Raw genomic sequence first — 25,727 nt, forward strand, 5'->3', positions numbered from 1 at the left:
AGTGTCACTCTCATTTGCAGTGGTAGCGGCAGCCTGCTCTGCTTTCAGGTTAATGCCTGTGCCTGTGCTGATCGTGGTTATGCATTACCCCAGTCGAGTGGTTTATTCTTATTTATTTTGACACAGTGCAACTGTGCAGCTTTTGCAAGCTGTCTGTCCCACTTTGATGATAGCAACATCTGTGTTATCAGGGCATTCGGACTGCGCGAAGGTGGTTACCATCACGTGGGGCTGCTACACCAACTCGTGGCAGGCAGCTGCAACATCTTGGAGACAACAGTTAACTGGCATTGTACATTAATAAAATATTGATAAATAGTTTAACCAACTAGTATTTTTTGTGCTGACTAGAGAGGGTGGTGACATTTAATCGTATAGTCTACTAATTGCACACATTCCTAACTGTATGCTGAGTCAATTTTATCCTAGTGCCTGAAAGAAATGTGAAACTATGTACGCTTGGGCCACCTGGATAGCTGAGTTGGTAGAGCGTGCGCCCCATGGACGGAGGCTGTGTGGCTGTGGGTTTGACTCCTGCCTACGGCACTTTGCTGTGTGTCATTCCCCCACTCTCTCTCCTCATTTCCTGTCATATCTTCACCTGTCCTATCATTAGAGGCATGAAAAGCCCTCAAAAAATAATAATAAAAAAAGAAAATGTGTACAGTGGTGGATCTAATAAAATGCTCTATCAATGGCAAATTTGATGGTATGAGAGACAGCACTACAGATGTTGGATGTGTCAAATACAACTGGTAATGTCTCTTTGCTCCCAGTAAAATAGCCTGTTGCTTTCAAAACTATGAAGGGCAAAATGGGCTACTTTTATAAGTTCCCATCTTAGTTTTTTTTTTTCTGAGTATTCTGTAAAAATGTGTGAGAACAGAATCATCAATCAAGTTGCCATAATCTATTAATGTTAACTTAAAGATGAGAATTGATTCTAAAAATCTATTGAATCTATAATAACTTAAATTTACTACTAATTTTAATTTCTTTTTCTGTTTGTTTGTCCAAGTAGAGTATTTTTAAATTGTATAGTTTGTTATTATCTCTGGCACATAAACTCCCATAGTGTTATGGGAGTTTATGTGCCAGAGTTTATGTACTAACTTTTTTTTATTTATTATTATACTGTTTATAATGTATTATTATTATGTAAGAGCAAAAATGAAGGGTTAGCATATTCTGAGCAATTTTTATTAGTTAAAGAGAAACACATTTCAAACTTTGTTGTCAGTTTTTGCAGTCAAAGCCGTTTTGTATGTGTGTGTTCATGTATGTAGTAGGTTCATTAGTTCAGTATGTTTTTTTTTCTTCTTTCTTTTTTTTTCTACTTGTGACGCAGAGAGTACGACCCACCCTTGTTTGTTCTGTCCCAAAGGGTAGTTGAACTGTTCTGTGTGTTCACTGTTCAGATAAAGCAGAGAGTTATACATGCCAATGCCATTCCAGCTCTTCCTGGTAACGAAGAAAGTCACTTTTTATCATTATTATTATTGTTGGTCACTCACCCCTCCAACCCTTGCTTCTAATGTCAATTTATTGATTTGGTAACATGCCAGTACATTAAAATAAGCCTTATTTATTACCCAACTATTAAGTAAAACAGTACGCTATCACTCAGATTAGAAGGACAAATCTGCTTGTTATTACTTGTCTGTGATATCTTGTCTTTCCTGTCTGTCCACCTGTCTCATCTTTTGTGATTACTTTCTTACCTTTTCTGTCAATTTCCTGTCTTTTTTTTTACCCTACAGTTAAATAAGATAATCCTTTGTGGTTAAGCCTTGTGATGTAAATTAGGTTGTTAACTTCAAATTGATCCAAATAAGAAGTTACATTTTTATATGTTTCAGTTATTCATTGCTTCCATCACTAACATTTTTATAAAAAAGACCAGGACACATCAGACCAATCTTGGAACCCACTGGCTGTTATCTGGTGATAATTTAGCCTCTGGAGCAAATTGCCAGTATTTTGGGGCTTTTGTTTTGGCAAGCAGACGTTCAGTTAAGAGGCATCCAGGTCAAGACTTCCTCTTCTGTGCACCTGTCATTGTTTACTGTCCAATGCAGAAATGGAATTATAGTGCAGAGCTCTATGAACACATATCTGCATATGAATGCAGATAAATTAAAAGCCAAATCGTTGTCATAGATATCTCATGATTTCCAAGATTGCATTTCAGGCACTGTGTCCCATCTCTTTTGTTCTCCAGACAGACTGCTACTGGTCAATATTACCTGAACTACAAAAGAAACCAAAATGCTTGTGATACAAAATTTTGTCCCTTGCCTACAGGTGCTGCATTCATACCCAGATATTTGTTTGTAGGGATTACATTCATATGGCAAACACAGTATTGATATGATTTTCACAAGTAGCCAGAATACTAAACCTGGAAAACAAATATGGATGTTATCAAAAGGACAATTTTGGCCTACTTTACTGTACTGTTTAACATACTGTAGCACAGCAAGAAAATCAGCTTTGCGATCACAGTCACCTGCAGTGAACTCTTTAAACCAAATGTAGTCAAAATGACAAAGTATTCAAAAATCTCTTCTCTCCCAGAGAAACACACTGGAAAAGTGAACAGACCCTTTAGTAGCCCTTGTAAAAACAAAACGTGTAAAAACAAATTTGGCTGAACTTGACATGCCAGAGCTTCACGCTGCTGTGAGAGAGACCTTGTGCTCTAATTTGAGGCTGGAAAGCTAAAAAAAAAATCAATGCCAAACTTAAATATGCTCTTTGCTTCATCTAAAGAAACTGGAAGCACTCTGAGATCTGATTCACTTGCCTTGAAAAGGAATAATTGTTATGAAACTTTGGAACTGGGTCAGAACAACAGTTAAACCCCCTACCATCTAATATTAATGTAGTGAAACTGAACTTAGTTCATGATAGACATTTAAATAGTCTAAAACATTGTTTATACTTTTACTGTTGATCCTGCTGGCTTCAATGAGGGCATAAATGGTCTGCTGAAATGTCAGAAGCTATAATAATGTGCAGTTCGTCATTTTACTGCTTAAAGATGTAAAATATGATAATCAAAAACATGTTCCTCTTCTTGCTTTCTTTTGCTGTTGTTCTTGATTCATGGCATTATAGATAAGGTAAAACTATTAAAATCATAGTGATCAATGGGACTATAGCCCTAGCCAGTATTGTTTCTGAAGTGTTAGAGTATTGTGATGGACAGGTTAAAATTGTTTGTCCTCACAAATGATGCCATGGCTTGAAAAGCAATGTATCCCTATGTGGCCTGATTGTTTTGAACAAAGCAGTGATGATAATACATTGCTTTGACTAATGGATAAACATTGTTTTTTTGTTTTGTTTTGTTTTTTTTTAATCAAGAATTTGTATAGATTTTAACACAAAAAGAAGCAGGGGGAGATTATTGTTTATATATTTTTTATTTTTGGGACTATAGTCTAACTGGTTAATTTACACAACACTGTAACTCTGCTTGAAATCAAATTAAACAAGCCTGTGTTTACATTTTCCAAGCACAGACTGACCTAGCGGCAGGTATTAAGTATAACTATACAGAATTAGCCAGTCTTCTCACAGATGGTTTTGTTAACTTTTCTAGTTCATATAGAGGTATCAGTATTAAATTGAAACTCTTTCATAACCAGTTAAGGGCTCCTTGTAGTAGTTTTAATTTATGTTTCAGTTTGATTTAAACACCTGCAGAAACAGAATAGCCTTATTGTAGTGTTTTTTTATTGAAGCATGTGCATGACCATACAAATAAGAACAGAACTAGAGGGTTTTATAGAATAATTTGACTTTTTGATTTCAGATCTAGTGGGATTGAGTTCAGGCACTGTGCAGATTGGAAGTGTGTCATGGTTTCACTGGGCAGGGTGCTCTTTGTCAGATTAGATTCTTTTATGCACATGACTATGACTTGAGCCGCCTTGATACATGTGTTATGACACTGCCAGGCAATCAAGTTGTTTTGGACATAATTTTTTTTTCCAATCTCAGTAATAAGGAATATAAATCTCTCTACATGTCCTGTGGTTTGCTTGCTAGGGTATAGGGCAGCACAGCTAAGGTCAAAAGAACAAAGGATGATTTGTTAAATTGAAAAATACAGCCAAAATGTTTTTCAATAGGTTGGTATGAAACAAATAACTGATTTGATCTATGATACAATTCTCAGAATTGAAATCAACTTTGGAAATGAGTTTCAGCATGGTGTATTTGCAACTACAGTAAATAAGACTAGTATTGAGCAGCATTTTGTGAGTTTTGGAATCACAGCTTCCCCCATACATGTCATGTACACCTGAAATCAGTAATTAATTGAGAGGCACTGTACTGTAGAGTCTGCCCTGTGTTATGTGTTATTGTAATGCCTTAAACTTTTGTCGCCATTTCTCTTTTTTGTTGCAATGACGAGAGCCAGGCGGAGGAATCAGACCCAAAGAGTCACATTTACATATACAACCAGGTTACAGTCTGCTTCCTGGGGTTACCTGATTCCTTAAATATCATGTTGTGAAAAACACAGTTTCTGGATTATGGTAGGGTTTTAGGAAAACCTGATATCCCAAGTAAGATTACTCCATGAGAAAGCTGATTTCTCTGCCATGTATATGTAAATTTCTAATTGGCTATTTTCATATATGCATAAAGTGCTGTGGTTGTTGTGGTGTGTATGTAAACATGTTGCCTGATTTCATGTGTAACCTGGTTGTTATGAGTAACTTAGCTTCTTATTTGCATGTAAACATACTGACGGTCTTGTTTGCCAGGCCAGACAGCAGTCTGGGTACTCTGGCTCTCCCAGCTCTGATTGCCTGCTGGAACGAAGCCCACTGTTGTGTTGTGACCGTGGGCTGGGTTGGATTGGAATGTAATACAACACAAGACGGACAGACGATGGCTCATTGTGAAAGTGACTGAAGGCTGAATTCTTTCCATTGACTGACAAGGGTATTTTAGGGCTTTTACTGGTGGTATTGTGTGTGAGTGTAACAGTATAATTAAATCTGTAAACAAACACTAGGACTTATTTAATATTAAACAACCACTGCTTCTCTTTCAACTCTTAGCAGCTGTACAATTGAAAAGTTGGAAAAATCCGCTGAGTTGGGTTCATTATACCTAGTATCCAAGGTCTGGATTTTTTGTGCTTTTGATATCTTGTTTAGAAAATGAAAACTGTAAAGTTTGGCTCCTGCTTTCTGCTTGTGATGTAAATGGCACCAAAAATTCACATGCATTATTTGCATTGGAATTTTTGTTAAATAATTCAAATAAATTCTCAATACAATTTTCTTTTTAAGGTTTAATCAATACTATATTCTGTTTGGTGGTCTTTAAGATGATTGTCTTACATTTACTGCTGGAACTTATAGTTCAGAAGTTCAGGCCTTTATTTGATTGAGCGACTCTCTTTGCTTCTCAGTCAGTCAGACAGTCAGCGAGTTTCCTGGGACAGTTTCCATAACATTTGCTGTATTATTTAGAACTGGCAAGGTCATAATACATGGGCCTGTTCAGAATAAGTTTCTCTGCTTGCTTAACAGGAGTAGCCAATTAAAAAAAAAAAAAAACTTAGTAAGTCACTGATTGCTTTTATTTATATACATTTTCAAAAAAAGTTGTATAGGTGGTCATACTTGTATAAATGAGGACTTGTTGTAATGGTTTGTAACTCCTTATATTGATATGGTGGGGGCACCACAGATCCTGTTAAAACATTTTCATTATTTGCCCCTTGCACAATAATGGCTGCTTTGTGCACAGGATGGACAGATTATGGCATTATGTTTTTTTTAAGCAACATTCTAACAAAGGTGCAGCAAGAGGCACTTCGTCCCAAAAAAACCCTTAAAAGACAGCAAATGGTGGGGGTTGTGGCAAGAAATTTAAAATAAAATATATATTCAAGTATCATACTTCTTACTTTGTCTGTACCCTGAAATCAAATCAAACACAAACAACTGTGTAATTTAATGTCCTCAGGTGGCCAAGCCTTTCAAAATTTGCTTGCTCCCCACCATGTCAGTGAACATAACATTGGGATCCAGGGGGGCAAAAACAATATTGCTACATAAAATTGCTTGTTTAGATTTAGCACTGTGAGCAGTACAACACTGAATTTAATTACAGCTGGCCATAAGGCCTGAGTCATGCCAGGTACCATAAGGTCAGGGTTTTCAAGTGTCCTTGAGCAGCATGCTGAATTTCTAAGTGTTTTGAGAAATGTTTCTCTGCAATTGACCCTTTAGTTTGGCTTACAGGTGTAGGGTGGCATGTAGGAGTAACATTCTGCTTTGAGGAATTAATCATGTAGCAGCAGGGAATAGTTAAATAAATGTGTTATGACACAAATCATTGAAATGGCAGGTGCTTCTGTTAAGTGGTGTGTTGACCTAGTGACACAAAGAGGGTGCTATGTTCACACAAGACTGTATTGTAAAACTCTACATCATTTCAACACTGTGCCAGCTGATGGCAGCACTGCACTTCTGTATTTTATTTTTGGTGTGGAAATGAATTTAGTCATGTCATCCAGTTGGTCTGTAATTGGTTTCATGTAACTGACATAATGCATCATTTTAGGTCACACCTGTTCAGAACCATCATGAGATTACCTAGGGTCTAGTTCTTTCACATTGCTCATTAATAGCAATGTGAAGGAAATGAACAATTAAACAGTAATGTCAATTTCTAGTATGTTTTAGTAAATGAAAAGTTTATGTTTATAATTGATATTAATCAGCCTCTCTCTCCTTGTCTGTGTCCTTCTGTTCAGATGCTGCAGGATTGTGCCAAAGCCCGCAGAGAAGTGGAGCTCCACTGGAGGGCGTCGCCTTGTCCCCACATAGTGCGCATCATCGATGTCTATGAGAATCTCTATCAAGGCAGGAAGTGTCTACTCATTGTCATGGAGTGGTGAGTGTGCACACAGACAAACAGACACACACACACACACACACACACACACACACACACACACACACACACGAATGGTGGAATTTGAACAAGAAAACAAAGAAAACATGCACACTGCACCTAACCATCAAGCAAGATATTAGCCGCACATTGCAGGCACACTGGTCCTTAGTGGCCTGTCCCTGGTTGGTCTTTCATAAAAATAACAAATTTTCACACAAATATTTAAGAGGATAAAATGACATTTTATATAGAAAGGATCAAAGGTCAGTTTCAGTATGACTAGAGATGTAGATGTAAGAATATTTTTGATCAGTCACAGATATTGGCTAATTTGTACACAGAGAGTGCAGAGCACAGCACAGTCCTGATTATTGTGCTACTGTAATGCATTAAGTTGGTAAATAAACTTTAGCAGTTCTAGTTTTGCGTTGAACAGCTATCAACCAATTAAAGGTTGTGTTCCTGACTGCAGGTGTGTGACAGCTCTGATAAAATACATTGTGCAATGGAATAACATGAGATTGACCATGCAAAAAAAAAAAATTCCGGGATGACAGTAATGATCTCAACCCAGCAGTAGGCCTCACATGACCTCGACACGCGGTTATCATTACAGGCCTAATCAGTGCAGAGGCTTGTGCTTTTTGCTTCCCTATTTAGTTGAAGTTTTAGCAGCACATCCTATCCAGTGGGGCTTTGGTGACAAATTATCTTTATGAAGTGGACCAAATTTTGTTAAATGACATTTAACTTGCCATATTATAGGTCAAGGACTCCATAAAAAAAGCAAGACAAAACCAGTGAAAAAGTAAAATCCTTTGGCAGGGTCTGTGGCTTAGCCCAGAGACTGCAACCAAAGTTTTTTAGCTTCCTTGCACAGCAAAATAACTTTTTTCTTTTGCTTCAGCACACACCAAAATGTTTTTGTACCTCAACTGAAATGTTTGAAGAACTTAATGTAGCAATACAGTCAGAGAGAGACTGAGAAAAATTACTTGTAGAATGTCATTTTCAAAACGTTATAGATAGGGGGCTTTTGAGAAAACATTTGGGGCTTGAGCCTCAGTAGCCACTCCCCTAAATCTGCCTCTGTCCTTTGGATACATCACAGTGTTACTGTGCTATTTTAAAAGTTAGATGTAATTGTGGCTTGTTTACTTCCACTTTCAATCTGCATTATGTAGTATGAACAATTTAGATAAACCATTTTGTTCCAAAAAAGGACAATGACTTGCATAGAACTGCACATATTATGACTGACTGATGTTAAATTGGATTAATTTACCATGGTTTTGGCTTGTTTTGCTACAACTCATTCAAACTACATTCAAGCAAATATTCTGGTAAGTGGTCTGCACGTCCCAGACCTGGGGAGGCAGGCCTTAATTACCCTGAACAATGTTGAGGTGATGAGTATTTTGCCTTCTTTGTTGCCTTTGTTCTAAGCAGATTTTAGCCAGGTTAATTATTGTAAATCTCATGTGCACGACCCTGAATAGAAAATGACCCATTTCTTCTAAATCAGCTTAGTATCTTTTTCTCGCCTCTGCACTTCCACCTTCCAGCACTTTAAACCACCAAACCCCATCAATCTTGTCACACGTGCATTCATTAAGTCTGTGGTTACCATTGTCGCGAGATAGTGGACCTGTGTGCCGACAAACACACATGCAAAAATGCAGCTGATGAGTAATTTCCTTGAGAAAACGAACTCAGCATTAAAAGACAAAAAAAGAAGAGTGGTTCTGGTGAAACTAAAACATTTCCTAGAATGTCACACTAGGAAACATAGCAACTTTGAGATCTAGCTTTTCAGTCTCCTTTCCTTTTGACACAGCAGAAACTGAGTCAGTCTGATGACCTACATTGTGTTACCTGTTAAAGTATTCTCCCATCTTGTGTAAAGGGTCACCATGACATTATGGCAAGTCACCTTGGTAATTTAGGAAATTCAGTGAGGATGAGAGGGCAGCTGCTGATCTGCCCTCTGACCGACTCACTTTTGGTACCAGGTACTTTTTTTGTTTTCATTTCCCCCGGCAGATAGTACTGCCTCAATGTGGGCGTGGTTCTTGGCTGACCATCTTTAGGGATTGGATTGAGAGCTGATACTAAATTGGTATCTGTTCCTGATTGGAATGGGTGTGACAATAATTGAATTACTGCAATACTGCAGCCATGATTTATCATCAAGGACTTATTTCACCATGTCTCTGAAAAGGACCCTGCACTTGAAGGCTGGATTACAGGGATGAGGAAGGGATAGAGGGATATGACTGCACCAGAGCCAGTGTTGTAGGCACAAAGGTACTGCTGTTGTTAGCAGTGAAGTGTGTTCAGTTTAGACTGTTTGTCAGTGAATAAATACTACCACTGCTCAAGACCAAAGCCAAGTTCCTGTTTTTTGCATGCTGCTGAAGGGGATTTGCTCCAAAGTTAGCGACAACTTCAAGCCATGCTCACTTCAGGAGGACTGACCTGCTTTTCCCATTTTAGCATCAAGCTGCTCTTTTAAGTTGTACTCAGTTGTGAACATAGCACTGCAGTGTGTCTACGGTTCAAGTTGTTTGTCAGTGAATAAATGTTCCAACTCCTTAAAACCCAAGGGGTTTAGCCCTGAACTTATAAACAGCTCCTCCGTGTCCTCAGGAGATGACCACAGACTTTAACACCAGTTACCCCACTTACTTGAATCTTTTCACTTCTTTGCTCTTCACGTCTGTGCGTCTGTCTGTCTGTCCGTCCATCCATCTGAGGTCAAAGGTCGCAGTTTAAGGTCACTGTGACTTCAACTGTCCCATTTTTCTAAACGTAGTATCTAGGCCTGTGCAGTATACCGGTTCGTACCGAAAACTGGTCTTTATTTTCATTACGATATTAATTTTTCATATCCTGCCACACCGGTGAATAGCCCAAACAATGTCTGGAATGTGCGCAGCGGGAAAGTGTTTCAGCGGGGACCCATTTCACTGCTGCACACCAACACCACAGGCGTGCTTGCTTGAGCGTGTGCAGTAAGGATGTTCCTGGCAACTAGTTCCCCTGTCGATTAAACGCTAAATTTAATTTAGACTAGTCGTCTAGTCTAACACTAAGAAAACACTCAGAAAGCAGTTAAAATTTAGCAGAATTTATTCATTTATAATGTTAAACACTATCAGAAAAAATACTGTGTGTATTAAAAGCCATTTGAAGCAGTTAGTCACAGTCTACAATCACCAAATCGTACTTTAAATGCAGCTGAAATGCGTGCTACTTTGCGCTGTGCAATACAAACCTTACACATTAATGTACAAAACATGACAACAATTCAATAAACGCTTCACCTTTTCAGACTGAAGAAGGTCATATTTCATTGAATGAAATATTGATAAATATTTTAAATGACTAGTATTTCTGGTGCCGACCAGCGTGAGATTTAAAGCCAATCAACTGCAGTAATTATTTTCTCATTAGAAGAAAATGTGGGTAAGAACACTCAAAAACAAAATGCACAAACACACACACACACACACAAAAAATACAGTGAAATACCGTGAAACCTATATGATTTTTAAAAAAACCATGATATGAAAATTTTGTCATACCGCCCAGCCCTAGTAGTATCTCAGCAACACCTGGAGGGAATCATAACATTGAGATCTCTATCAGTCCTCTGTGCTTCTCTGAAAAAATAGCCTGTAAGAGAGGCATGTTTATTACTGGGAATTATTCACTTGAATCAATATATATATATTGTGATAACTTCCATTTTGCCAAAAAATACACTTTTTAATAATAACAAATAATTGCTAATGATAACTAATAGCTTTTATTAAATTCCTGTAGTCTTCACTGTTTATGTTTTATGAGCTTTTGGAGACGGATGTATAAAGCTATTTAGACGGTTGGTGCAGGCATACAACTGCAAGGCAGTAATTCTAGTTTGCATTAAGTTATGGAAAGTAGTACTGATAAGAGTATCATTAAGTATCAGTATTGATAAAATCCTAATGATGGCCATCCGAAATTGTCCGTGCGATGCCACATGAAACTGCTGCTTCTTTTTCAATGTGACACAAGCACAGGAACAGTGGAGATTATCAAAGAGTTGCTGTTCTTGATTGTCAGTATGTGGCTGTTTATCACAGGTGGGAAAGAACTTTATTTCAGAAAAGGCTGAATGCAGTAAGAACAAATAAACAGAGGTTTGGAAATCCTACATCAGAGTACAGACAGCAAGACAACTCTGGTTTCTGTGTGTTTCACAAGTGATGATTCTCCCTGACCAGCCATTGGTCCATATTGGTCCACTTGATACTGAAAAAACTACTAAGTACTATTAGTACTAACTTTTGTTAGTTGAATCAAAAAAGAACAGTTCCAAGCAAGTTGAGTTGAACCAAGTTGTACCAAGCAATGGAAATGGGGCAAATGTCTAACAAATAAAAATCAGTCAAATTTGAAATTGAAAATAAATAAATAAGATAACAGACTAGACACAATATTAGTCATCACAACACTTTGCTGTTAACATTATGTTTGTGTCCTTTTAATTCCAGATACAGGACCACAATGTATATCTAACTAATGACAACTTTGTAACCTGGACTAAAAATGAAGGACAGGTTGTACATCCCTATTTTTTAAAATCACAGTTAACAATACATGTGAAGGGTACTGTAGCTATGGTAATGACAGAAGAATCCACACAAGTGACCAGGTGTAGACTATGTACTGTAAGTTGCATTTGATCAAACATAAACATAAATAAATAGTACATTTTCACAAAACTGGTTAAATGAGCAATTGGTTTCAAAATAAAAACACCTGATGTGTATCAGGATATATCTCTAGTGAGTGCGTCTTATCCATCCTACCATCAAGGAGGTGCCTCCATACTGTACTTTAGATGAGAAAGAAAATAGAAAGGGGTGTTGGCGTTTCTGTTTTGATGGTGTCAAATGTGTGCTATCAATACACCCGTTCTCATCAAATTCATGAAGTACCTGCTGAGAATTCACACATCACCTCAAAGCTTTTACAGAAACAGACTGAGGGTGGGGTCAAGAGGCCTTGAGTTCCTCTCTACCTTTGACCACATAAAACAAACTTTCAGACCAGTGTGAAAAATGTTTCCACAATTGAGGGATTGCCTCAATGCTGGCAGTTTCTCACATTGCAGTTATTTTGATATCAGAATACAATGGCTCGAGCGACTGTCCGTTTCTTGGTGTGCAAAATATGAACGTGTGAATGACTGATTTTGAGAAGCTGGAAGTGTGCTGTGGTTTGGCAGGGCTGTCCCGCAGCTCTTAAACTGCGTCTCCAGCTCTCCTGTTAACACATGCTTGCTGTCATGAACATTTAGTCTCTCTCTCCCTCTCTCACACACACACACACACACACACACACAATTGGCATTGATGATTTGACGTGAAAGTCATAGTCATACTGAGCAAAAAGATTAAATGAAACTTATCATCAAGTGCATTGAGTAAGGTTTTTCTCATACTGAGTTGAACTCGGGTTAACATACGTTAGCTTTGTATTTTACTTTTAACCTTTTCTGTAGCTCTTCTCTGTGGATGTTTCTGTAACTTTATTAATATCTATGTTTGCAAATGCAAAGTCTATTAGTGGATCATGCAATAAAGAGCATTAATCCTACAATGAATGTAATAGCGATAGTGTCTTCTGTATTACATAAAGGTGTGTGGTTGTAACGTTTCATTCATTCATTTTATCATACATGTTTAAAAAATAGGGCACCCACTAAAGCCACAATGTAATTTGAACACTGGAGGAGAGGATGATGACGACAATTTTATATTTTCTCTAAAATGACTTTCTTAAAGGAATTTTCTTAATGGAACAATAAATAAGACTAACTAAAATGGAATTAAAATACACATTTTGAGTCAAAATTGTTCTGTTTTTCACTGAGTAATGGGCACAATCAGTAGGAAATTAGGTTAAAGTGTCTGTACACCTCTTAATGCGGTAGTTCACCCAAAAATGAAATTTCTCTCAATATCTACTCACCCCTGTGCTGATGTGAGGATGGGTGAAGATCTCCAGTTCACAAAACACTCCTAGAGCTTCAGCGGAAAACAGCATTGCAGCCAAATCCAGTACAATTGAAATGAACGGTGACCAGTTTTAAAATGTAAGAAAAAAGAACACAAAAAAACACAAAATGTCTCCATACTACTTGGTGGTGTAATCCAAGCCTAAATGTCAACAGTAGCGTCTTAGACTGGATCTGCGTGCACACGCCTGAAGCGGGTACACAGGCTCTCGCTCAGGGGGTGTGACATGAGATATATGAGAGCTCGCGATACCTTCACATCTGTGTTTACATGCTACCTGGAAGCGACTCAGACAACAGAAATAGTGACTTGTTACATGCAGAGTTGACTTCGGAAACTTTCAACAAAGAAGAAAATGTCCGAGGACTTTGACCTCGACATAATTTCTTTGCAGCAGCCGCGCTGCTTGGGCAAAAGCTTGTGTACCTGCTTCAGGTGTGTGCATGTGGATCAGGCCTGAGAGGCTACAGTTGACATTTAGGCTAAAAACATGGTGTAAATGGCGTCTTTTTGAGTCAAATTTTAATGTTGCGGCTTACGGACACCACACGAGCAGTATGGAGACAGTTTGTGTTTTTTTGTGTTCTTTTTTTACATTTTAAAACTGGTCACCGTTCACTTCAATTGTACTGGATTTGGCTGCAACGCTGTTTTCCACTGAAGCTCCGGGAGTGTTTTGTGAACTGGAGGTCTTCATCCATCCTCACATCAGCACAGGGGCGAGTAGATATTGAGTGAAATTTCATTTTTGGGTGAACTATTGCTTTAAACATTTTCAGAATTGTGCCTCCCTTGATCTTTCATTTCAAAGACGCATGACATTCAGTACTGCTGATGTCTGTCTGCATGCACGAATGTATGCACACACAAAACCAGCATATAGTGACAAGTCCTGAAAGTTGAATCACACACATAATTTTCTGTGCTGCCGGAAAAACTGAGTATTAAGAGCTATCATCATTTGTCATCAAAATACAAGTTCTTGCCTGAAACCATGAAATGCTGAACTACTGTGTAACAGGTTGCTATACCAGTCATACTCTCACTAGAGGTGTGCACTCAACTGTATCAGCGTTCTATCTGTGCTTTTCATATATAATTGCCAGTAAAAGCAATTGAATTTGTTGTGATTCTGTCCTGTGTAGTTTTAAATACCCAGCACATTGCTGACATGACCTGATCGTACACATAGTTGTTAGTGTGTACAGTGTAGGGTTGGGCGATTGGATAAATATATGGTGGGCTGAATCCATCTGCAATTTTTGGGGTGATATTATTAAATGATCAGTTGGAAAATTTTAACATATTGCGCAACCCTGTTACAATGTAGATTAAAATTTAGTAAATTTAGGTCACCACTTCACACACACAGAAAATAATGCTGCTGAGGTCACAGCGTCCCCTCTGTCTCTTCTATCCTGTCAATGCAGCATGACCATAAGTGTGTCCACAGCCACACATGATGGTACCACATTTAGTCCACACATTATTCAGTGGAATGTCAATTAAGGATGAGAAAAAATATCGGCATTGCAATATGATTCTGCATCAATTCATAAATGTCAACATTGATTATCTAAATGTTAGTTAATAAAGTGATGTCAATGCAATGAAAAAGGCAGAAGTCAGCAGAAAGCACAGTGTGGCAGTGTGTCTACAGTGTGTGAATGTTCGTTATCTAGTATATCATTTTCACAAAAGGCAGTTGTAGCAAGTGAGTTTTGATTTAATGTCTAAATGATAACAAATGATAACCTTTGCAAGATGAATGTGAAGTATTTTGTGAATTCTTTATATACCCTAAAACGGAGCAGCAATCAATAGTAACAAATGACTCTGGCTGACCAAAACAAACTGCACTATTAAACAACTTAAAACAACTAAGTGGTTAAGAAAATAAGTGCACATTCTGTTTCTGCATCTTGAACAGAGATGTCTTTCCCAGGAGCTACCCTTGCAGCAGAGGGGCTGCTATACACTAATGGAAACAATAACCTTAACAAGAACACAATGGAGCACTATGCTTCCCCCTCAATTTGTTATTTTAACACAGCCAGGAGACTGTAAGATACTTTCAAATGAATTAGGTCATTAATGAATGCACTAACTTTGTAAAACATAAAGGCTGCAACCATTTGTCTTAGTCACCAGTATGATTCATATTGTATTTCAATGGAAGGACACCAGTAAATGGTTTGGCACATAGTAAATCAATCAAGAAGTGGGCTCTGAGATACTGTAAAGCAGTACAAGTATCTTGGGATTATAATTAATGATTCTCTCAATTTTTATGTGCATTCAGCAATTGGTTAAAAAAAAGCTGAAACTAAAATTACATTTTTACTGCAGAAAGAAGTTATGTCTTTATTTTGAGGCCAATAAAGAGATTTGTTTCTGCCACCTTTTTGTCTGTCCCTGACAATGGGGATGTTTTATACATGCATGCATCTTCCCAATGCCAGCACATGTATGAAATTATGGGAAGTTTTCGTTCCAAGGACCTTTTTCTACCAACTCTTTCTGTTAAACTGGGATCTATTTACAAAATCCAGATTATAATTTTCCTTCTTTTTTCCAGCATGGATGGTGGTGAGCTTTTTAGTCAAATCCAGGACAGAGGAGACCAGGCCTTCACAGAGAGAGGTATTAAATTTATGTTGAATTTCTTACAATACCGCTTTGTTTCATTACATGACACATGCACACTCGTTCAGATGTGCCACTGCATCCATACACATACACATGTGCAGTAGACAAGTAGCACATACTGACACCTGATAAATATATAAAGATCACTTTTATTTTTACATTTGCTGCTTCTTGCACAGTGTTGAGATATCCAGCCAGAACATTTGCTTATTAATGCATCACTCAATTAATTTGGAATCTCTGCTAAAATAGCTTTTTGTTTCTTTACTCCAGAGGCATCTGACATCATGAAGAGCATAGGGGAGGCCATACAGTTCCTGCATGCGATCAACATTGCACACAGAGACGTCAAGGTCTGTCTCGTATTTCTTTGATCACACTGGTTGTTCTTTCTTTAGAAATAAAAGCGCTTTGCCAGAGGATCTTTAGGTTGACTTCCATAATGTTAACTAACATCATCATCTTCTGTTCCCCTGGCTGACTTCCTGAATACTTTCTGCAGCCCGAGAATTTATTGTATTCCTCGAAGAGACCCAGTGCCCTGCTCAAACTCACAGACTTTGGCTTTGCCAAGGAGACCACCTCACACAACTCTTTAGCTACTCCCTGCTACACGCCCTACTATGTTGGTAAGGATGTCTTTGTTTATGTTCTCTTATCATGCTAGTTTTTTTTGGCACTTGGTGCTTAATATTAAACATAACATGTTTTTCTGTGCTGTCTCTTCTATCCCCTGCTTTCCCATTTATTCCTTCTCTGTCTGAAGCTCCAGAGGTTCTGGGCCCAGAGAAATATGACAAGTCATGTGACATGTGGTCGTTGGGTGTCATTATGTATATCCTGTAAGTTTTTTCTGTTTTTTTGCAATATCTCTGAACCAGTGAACACACATCAAGATTATTTATTGTGTCCTATAACTAATATCAACTTTTTAAACCTTACACAGGTTGTGTGGGTACCCTCCTTTTTATTCTAACCATGGTCTAGCCATCTCTCCTGGGATGAAAAAACGGATCAGGATGGGCCAATATGAGTTTCCCAACCCTGAGTGGTCTGACGTATCAGAGGAAGGTCAGTTTGTAGTGTAAACTGGGTCATCTGGTTGGACTGTAAAAGTGATTGAAGACCAAATTATGTCAAGAATTATTTTGTTTATAATGAAATAAGATAAGATAAACCATTATTAGTCTCACAATGTGGATGTTTGCAGTGTTACAACAGCAGTGTATAGCAAAATAGAGAAAAGCATCAACATTAAAACAATAAAGAATTAAACAAAGGAACAATGTAAACAAATATAAACAAAAAAGAGTCAACAGTTGAATTTACAGCATTGTACTTTTTCCTTAAACGTTATGTCTAAAAAAAAATGTGAAAATTCAGGTGTCAGTTGTTAGCTTGACAAGTAGGGGAACACCTTTTGTATATTGGTCTTGCATTACAAAAAGTTACATGTAAGTCAGAAATAACCTTTCATGACATTATTGTTGTTTCAAAAGCTCCTGCAGGCACACACTATAAAACGTCTCACCTGAATGTGACAAGCTTTTTGGTCTTAACTTTCTGATCAAGAAATTGAAACTGATGGTGCTCCTCCTCATTTTCACTGCATTCACTACAATTGAAAGTCATGTCGTATTTCCTGAATACGAAAGTTTAAAAAGAAAAGAGAAGCTAAAAGCTGCTGATTATTTCACCAATACCACACCACTTTTCCTTCTAACAAAGTGGTTTATGTGTACATGTGTGGAACAACAAAAGAACAGGATGGGCTGTACTTACTGTAACACACTTCTCAAAAAAAAACAGCACCGTCCTTACTGTTGATGTGCCATATCGCAAAAGGATTTCACAGCTCAGTTTTAGATTATATCATCAACCACACAACTCTACATTGCAGTATATCAGTTGATAAAATGATTAACTATCTAGTTTCCTCCACCAGAACATTTTGCTTTAGTCTGAGCCCTCACATCTCCCACGCTTTAAAACCAGAAAAAGGGTACTATGTCTTCACTGGTGTATATTGTTTACCTCATGTATAGATACACAATATGACAAGTCAATCCTGTACGGGGCTAAAAAAGAATTTGGATATCACAATAGAAAAAAATTAATGCATGATAGTATCACTATTAAAATGTGCATTATATATTTTGTTATTTTTTCCACAGTATTTTTTAAAAAGTTTTTAGAAAGTTTCCTTTGCTAAATAATAACCTAAAATCAATTTTTGCTTTTAACTTAGAGTGCTTCTGCTCTCCATCTTTAATAAAATAAATTTAAATAAAAACAGACAGCCATGGACTAAGCATTTATAAAAGTTAACATAGCAATGGAAGTTTGGAATATGAATGTATAATTACAAAACAAAAACCATAAAGAAATATCACAATACATAGCGTCAAAGTCTGGTATGGTATTGAGACTTAACCCTTTTTTTTTTGCAAATTGCAATATTTGATATATTGTTACATTCATACTTGTGAGGAGGAATTAATAATTCATTATCATTTACATTATTATTTTCATTTTTATTGAAAATCATTATCAATCATTCAATCAATCAATCATTTGTAGCCCAGGTTATTTCTGCCACTCAACAATAATTAACTTAAAATAATATTTTCATCCAAATTTCACCATAAACAAATATTGTGCCTCCTGCAATTTAAAAATTGCTATTGACAGTGTTACTATTTTAATAAAAAATTTTTTAATTGCTCAGCCTTAATCCAAATCTAACATAAAAGCATAGAACAGTAATCTAGTTTGCACCTTCATGCGGGGCAAACCAGTGTTTTTTGGTCTTTACTTTTAAATTGCAGTGTTCCATGTACTTGACTCTTCAGATGTAACTTAAGATTTCTAAATAGTAGCTGTAGTAGCAAAGCTTTTTTCCTCTTCAATAATGTAAATAATAATTATGTTTGCAGCTAAACAACTGATTAGGACCCTCCTCAAGACTGAGCCAACGCAAAGGATGACCATCACAGAGTTCATGAATCATCCATGGATCAATGTAAGCTCAAACTCTAATCACGCATTTTCCGGCTCACATTCTCACCATCTTTTTAACTTGGTTCCTTTAGCTAACAATCCCACCAGTGAAGTAAGATTTGAATGTGTTTGTGTGTCTTCCTAAAGCAGTCGATGGAGGTTCCCCAGACCCCACTTCACACCAGCCGGGTGTTACAGGAAGAGAAGGACGCATGGCAGGATGTCAAGGTTAGATGTCTGGTTCTCTTTGGATCAGTGAATTTATCTGCATATGTTTGTTAGGAGTTTCCACCTGCCACTTAATCATACTCTCACTTTTTGACAATGAAATGATAAAGAAGCCAGCCAATGATATCAAGAAAAATACTTATTCTTAGCTTCATAAGTTGCACTGTATACTCCATGCTGATTATTTACTTAATTTTGTTACTTCATCAACATTTTCCCCCCCAAAATATCAGAGATATTGCTTCAGAGTCCTGCACTGGGCCAGGTGACCGCAAAAAAAATTTGCAAGGTGTAAAAAGGCAGTGGTTAAGAGCAATATTTTTTTCCTGTAGAAATCAGAATTGAAAGTATGTTTTTAACATTAAATCAGCTAACAATATCAAGCTTTATCAGCTGCTAGCACTATTTTTTAAATTGTGAAAGTGAACAACAGTCTTTGACCCCACATCTGGCCAAATAATGGGACGTCACTCAGCCAACAGTAATGTAGTCTAGCTCTTACATCAAAATGGATGATGCAAAGGCAAAAATAGTGTAGAATACTAACAATACATCATCGAAGGCCAAGTTTGGGAGAAATCTGGTGTGATCAGACACTGTGAGGATAACTTTTTAAGTGGCTTTGCTGCTTGTAAAACATGCCAAAAAATGTTAGCTTCTGGTAGCCGTAGCTAGACACGTCACCACTGAGGAAACACGTCAACAGCTCCAGGAGCACAGGTACTCCAAAAACTGACAGATACTTTTTCAAGAACACAAGTGAGCAGCTTTTGTAGCCTGTGTGCTCAACCATGGGTTAAGTTCTGAGAGTTATATTCAGGGGTCCACATTTGACCTGACCTGAAGATAATTGCAGGTAACATGTTGGTTCTAATTGGTAGCAGAGTTGCAAAACTAGGTGCAGCAAGCAGCCTAATGAACTTCTTATTGTCATTTTTCAGGAGGAAATGACCAGTGCCTTGGCAACCATGAGGGTTGACTATGAGCAAATAAAGATCAAGACCATTGCGGATTCGACCAATCCACTGCTAACGAAACGGAGAAAGAAAGCCAGTAGCACCATGGCAGACCCACAGTCCGCTGCTCACTGAAAGATGCACGTATGCATGCACATACAGACACAGGTTGTAAAAAGGAAGCAATAATTTGTCGACATGTGAGTCGCATTGCATGGATTTTCTCAGTGTTTTATTTTTCATGGCAAATTCTAATGTTTTGTAGGAGTGTTTTGTTTTTATTACTCTACCATTTTAACAAATGCACCACTCTGCTCTGGCAGAGGGAGTGTTTATCTGTGTTTTTACACCACTGAAGAGATTATGAATTAAAGAAAAGGAGAGGCGAGGAAAAGGGGTGAAGTCTCCCTCCTCTCCTTCCCAAATATCAGGTTGTGTACTCAGAGGGGCTTGAATGTTGGGATAGGACATGAAGCCTTAGCATTAGCCGTAGTTATTTTTACCCCTCAAAGCCCTGTTCTAGCTCTAGCCCCAAACCTGTGAATGTTAAATGAAATGGCTAAATCCCAAAAATAAAAGCAAGGGAGGGTTTCTTTTTACGTACAAGCAAGGTAAGCAGATGTATTTTGAACTGACAAGTGGAATGTAAGGACTCTGTCCCTGACTGTTGGAATTGGCCGGAAATAGTCGCTCATTTCTGGGACTTGAACTAGGAGTGTGTGTCAGGTTCAGTTTGTCTTTGTGAATGTTGAACAGAGGCCTATGCACTCACACAAGGGCCATGTGCCATTCTGACAGAGCACCTCACTCTTGGCCCCTCTCTTCCTACCTTAATCCTACGCTTGTTGTTCAGACACGTAGTTTTAGGGCAGACAAGGGTGCCATGTATAAAGAACAGAAAAATGGCTCCACCTTTCTCCTGCATGTAGCTCATTGGAGAGTTTGGAGCCAACGGATACTGTATTTTTTCATGGATTTTATGAACATATATTAGCATAGGCCTTACTGAGTGTTGCTAAAGCAGCAGATGACTTTTAACTCCTACCTACCATTCGGTTCAGGCTTTTACCAATGTTATGCTTCAGAATTTATAACATTGCCAGATTATATTTCAGGTTAATGCTATGCAGATGTGTTTGTCATCTTGAAGTACCGCTAGGACCTTTGTGTTGATTTGTGTTTGCAGATGTGTTCAGAGAGATGTCGAGCAACAAGAGGGAAGGTTTGAGCATGTTTTTATGGAAGCAGTAGCACCCTCAAGGGAATGCATGGTTCAGACAGACCGGTCGAGTTCCGGCGGTCTCTCTGAAGAGATCACTTAGTGTTACTGTTGGTTGCACCAGCTTAAAGGAAGAGTTCTCCCCAAAATCAAATCAAATATATTTTTTCCCTGGCCGGTAATGCTATTTATCATCTACATTGTTTTAGTATGAGACACCATGGTGCTCACAACACCAAAATAAAATAAAATTGGAAAACACCAGGGTCTCTTTCCAGAAATAATATCCTACTTACTCAAGATAACCTACAGACCTTGATGTGAACAGTTTCATGTAGGAACTACTTTATTTCTAGTGGAAAGAAAATAGTTCCAGCAGATTCTACTGGGTTATTGCTGTTGAGTTTTTCAAATGTTTTCTTATTCTTTCCCCTTTTTTTTGGCATTTATATCTAGTTGTCATGTCATGTCTAGTTCCATTATATTGGAGAGAAGGCAGACGTCGGTAAGCCCTTTATTTTCAAAACTTGGCAACTAAAACAATCTAGATAATCAATCTGGATAAATACCACTACAAGCCAGAGGAAAAAATTGTATTATTGATGTGGTGCAAACTTCCTTCCTTCATTGTCAGGAGGCTCAGTGGTACTAATATCTGCCATAATGCCAGTGTTCTCCAACACTTCTCCTCCATGCTTCCTGGAGGACTGATAGGAAGCAGAAAGTACTTATGAGCTGCTCCTGGTCCTGGAGCAGAATCTGACATACCACCAGCAAGCTGTCATCACATTCAGTCTGGGTGTGATGGTTGGTTTCTCTTTAACGTTCTGTTAATGCAACAGGATATTTCCCAGCTCATGTGGGGTCATGAGAAATGATTGTTAATTTTGTCATTTTGGTCCACTTCACTTTGTAAAGTCACATCCACATTACCCGTCACATAGCACCTACAAATGTCCTCACTGTAAAAATGTTCATTGAATGTTTGTGACAAAGTTCCTGTTTTTTTTTTTCTTTTTTTCTTTTCATCCCTCTCAACACTTTTTTGTAGTGGAAACACAGATGTATGTTGTTTTATTCCTGTCATTGAGTCTGTCCAGCTCCACCTGCCATACTTTTGTCTGCTTCAGCTTTGGATTAAAAAACACGTAAAACGAAGAAAAACCTCCTCTCTTATCTCATTTTCTGAAAACTTTGACACGTTTGATAAAACAGACAAAAGGCACACAACGTTCTTCACTAAATTCTATTTCAAAAGGAAAGAATAAAATATATGCCCCTGACATCACAGTATGCACACATCACTGTGGTTACAGCCACTCAGTGGCAAAGAAGAGAGCCCTGAACACACAAAAAACACATCTAAAATGGAAAAGAGCTGTTGTGTGATCGACTATACAAATAGATTCAACACTAGAAATTGGAGAGATCTTTTTACGGACTGCCAAAAGCTTATGATTTTTGGGTGAAATCAGGTTTATACTGTATCGACTGATGTTATTCATCAACCAAATATTTAGCATTTTTCATTTATATTCAGAGTAACTGAGTCTTTTTTTATATCAATGCAGCACATGGCACATCTTTACTCCAGACATGAACGCTGCTGCATGTAAACATGTCTCTTCAATAACGTAATGATAAAAAGAATATCAGTACAGATGTGTCCACATAGAACCTTGATGTTGCCTTGAAGTAACATTACAACCAAGTGTCCACGTTTATGTATGTATGTATTATGTACCTTCTTTGCTTAGTGTATTTCCTCAGCATCATCATGATGTACATATAAATGTCAGGAAACCTGATTGCTGTCCAAATGTCACGGTCTATGAACTACCGTGTCTTTGGTAAACAGTAATGTTCATTGTTGAGTACAAGTGCTCAAGTCTTTTACTCCTGATTTTGTAGTTTCCCCCTACTGAAGGCAGCCATGTTGCAGGATGTTTTGACACTCAGTCTGACAGAGGGGCCGTGTTCTGGTGGGAAAGTGACGTCAGTGCATACCCTCTATTACAGGCCCTGGATAACACATGGTACTGTGTAGCACGTAAAAAATCTGATGGATGAGCTGCATTTGGCAGAGCTGTCTCATTGACTCATATATTTTTTGAATAGTTAAATCCAAGGTAATACAGGACTTACAGTTTGAATTCCCTGTGTGTAATGACAGTAAGTAAATGTAGAATTAGTCGAACTGATATTTAAAAGTTAATATCTCTTCAGTTGAAACTTTGCTTCTATATCCAAATAAAGAAACTAATTGATTTTTAAATGATCTGTATATCAAAGATCTCTGGCAGTTTTTGGATTCATGTTGCCAGGAAAAAGAATACTTTCTATTAAAATTTGAAGGTAGAGGCATACTTATGATAGCCAACTTGTTGGTCTGGTTATTTATACTACAAAAAATCTTAGTGTCTGGGCAGCCTTAAAATGTTTAACTTGAATGAATTTGACAGGTTATTGGAATTTTGTAATTATTCAAAACAAAGTTAAATGAATTTAATAATTCAGTTGTAACCAAGAAAACATGTTCAATAAGCTTAATAATCCAAGTCGACCCAACAAGTCTTTAGTCACACTGATGAACATTAAAACATTATGTGAATTTCCCTTTACATTTTCTCAGTTTGACGAGTCAGTTCTTCATTTCACGCAAAAAAACTTCCAGCTGGAGCTGCTCCTGTCGGAGCTAGTTTTTTTTCCCCAGCATTGGCCCAATGACAATAAGTGAAACTGCTTCCAATGTGTTCATTACATTTTTAAATGTAGGGGGTTTAAACTGAATTTGATACTAACCTTTATTATAATCCACAGTGTTTTCGCTATTGTGAAAACAAGAAACAAGAAAGATCTCAGGACAGTGTTAACCCTCAAACAATGCATGCTGGGAAGTCTCCTATATGCTGATCTTTTTTTTTTTTTACAAACTTATTTTAATGAGTTTATGGTACATTCATTGAACTCATCCTTTCAAGTCAGAAGACTAAGTGAGAAAAACTCATGTTTATAAGTTTTGAAAATAAATACTAGAAATTAAGTTTAAGTGTATACTTGTTATTTGTTGTTAAGTTAATAGGAACAGATTAGTTGATTTCATTAGATTTTCATGTTTTATTTTATATATAGTTAATTAAATCCTAAAGGAGGAACTTAAATTTTAAATTTTTTCTCCATATTTGACCTCTGCCTTCACATTTGGAGAATTTTTCTTCTCAACCACATCTCCATCTATGACTCAGGTCATTGGGCCGACTTGGGATTTGTGGCTTTTGACACGGAGTGCACAGACTCAACTCGTGACGAGCTTACTTGCTAGCATGAGTGACTCCTGGAATATACGCATTTGCGTAGCAAAACAGTGTGGTGGCATTGAGTCAACACAGACATTTGCCAACACTGGGGTGTTTAGACCAGTTTCCCGCTCATGCACAAAGTTATTTCTTTCAGGTGCGAGGAGCCCGCAGCTTCCAGCTTTGAGTGTGACGAAACCTCCAGTCATCTCTCTCGTCTGTCAGGTAAGTGAGAAAGGGGCTAAATGGGGCTTAAGGGGAGTTCCTCCTCGTAGTAGCCCAGGCTGTCCCCTTACCCTGCCTAGAACAAACCTCAGACACCCAACCAATGTGCTATTCACAGAAGGAGAGGGGCCCCTGAACCCTTGAGTATATTTTTGTCTGAGAGGTAGGAAACAGAATGTGGTCTCATAGTTTCTTTACGTAGTCACTGTCATTTTTCAACACTTTAGCATCACAGAAGAATTTTGTCATCACAGTAGAAGATGTTGAATTTCATCACAAATATAACAACAAGTTATGAATTCATTTCTCTCGGTTGGAAACTGAAACATGTCAGCGAAAACATGCCTTCATGTCATCACTGTGTTCACCCCTTTGAAAGGTGAGGGGAAATGTGAAGGATGGAGATTTCTCAGCTGAGGTGGTGACACAGCTCAGAGTTCTTTTAAGTGGCATGCCATCCTGATTCTCACACTCAAACACACATCCTCTCAGACATGATGGAACTGGCTCACCTGCCCCAGACAGGGTAGCAATAGTGAGATGCCACGCTGCCTCAGCAAGACGCAGACAACTCAGAGTGAACCCTGGCAAGGCTTTCAGCTGTGATCGAATGGAAACCCTCTTGCTGTCAGTTTTATATGTATGGCAACATTTGCAGATCTTTCACATGTGCTGGAAATGACATTGTTCTTACTGTCAAGTACAGCACGTGGTGCATGTGGTTACTGTGGTTGCTTTGATTTTTTTTGTTTGTTTCCTCTATGCCTCTGCTGATTATTTTGAAAAATGTGCTTCTTCTGTAAGAACACTTTCTATATTATTTTCTAAGAACAGTAGTTGTGGGGAAAAAGTCCAGTGTAGGTACATGTATACTCATGTGTACAGTGAAAGTGTTTGACACTGACTACCTCTGATGGAGCGAATGACATCTAGGCTTCAAGTAAGTTATACAGAGTTGCCTTCATTTCCTGCCACTGTTTTGAGGTAATTTGATATTCAGATAAAACTTGTCAATATACACACTATGATGTCCAACTTAAATTGATGCCAAACAGTAGTTAGAATTTATTTATTTACAAAGTTTAAGGTTACAGTGACAGTCCACATTAATTAACTGTTTCGTAAATGTGCCAGTTCAGCCATTATGACT

At 37.8% G+C, this 25,727-nt stretch overlaps 1 protein-coding gene across 2 annotated transcripts in view; it reads left to right on the forward strand.

The window, feature by feature from the left end:
* mapkapk2a (MAPK activated protein kinase 2a) overlaps nt 1-22,220 on the forward strand; it is a 39,008-nt gene extending 16,788 nt beyond the window's left edge. The window contains exons 2-10 of one of the 2 annotated variants that reach the window (XM_084731367.1): nt 6,791-6,930; nt 15,583-15,647; nt 15,927-16,006; nt 16,156-16,282; nt 16,420-16,495; nt 16,600-16,724; nt 18,590-18,675; nt 18,804-18,881; nt 19,823-22,220. In XM_084731367.1, coding sequence (XP_084587493.1) covers nt 6,791-6,930; nt 15,583-15,647; nt 15,927-16,006; nt 16,156-16,282; nt 16,420-16,495; nt 16,600-16,724; nt 18,590-18,675; nt 18,804-18,881; nt 19,823-19,972 — 927 coding nt within the window. In that variant the 3' untranslated portion in view covers nt 19,973-22,220. Of the gene's footprint in view, nt 1-6,790; nt 6,931-15,582; nt 15,648-15,926; nt 16,007-16,155; nt 16,283-16,419; nt 16,496-16,599; nt 16,725-18,589; nt 18,676-18,800; nt 18,882-19,822 lie in introns of both variants that reach the window. The other variant, XM_084731358.1, reaches the window with a different exon arrangement.
* The last annotated feature ends 3,507 nt before the right edge of the window (nt 22,221-25,727 follow it).

This window comes from Lutjanus erythropterus, chromosome 2 (genome assembly GCF_056507025.1).
Source record: "Lutjanus erythropterus isolate fLutEry1 chromosome 2, fLutEry1.hap2, whole genome shotgun sequence".
In the NCBI taxonomy this organism is placed as follows: domain Eukaryota; kingdom Metazoa; phylum Chordata; class Actinopteri; order Lutjaniformes; family Lutjanidae; genus Lutjanus; species Lutjanus erythropterus.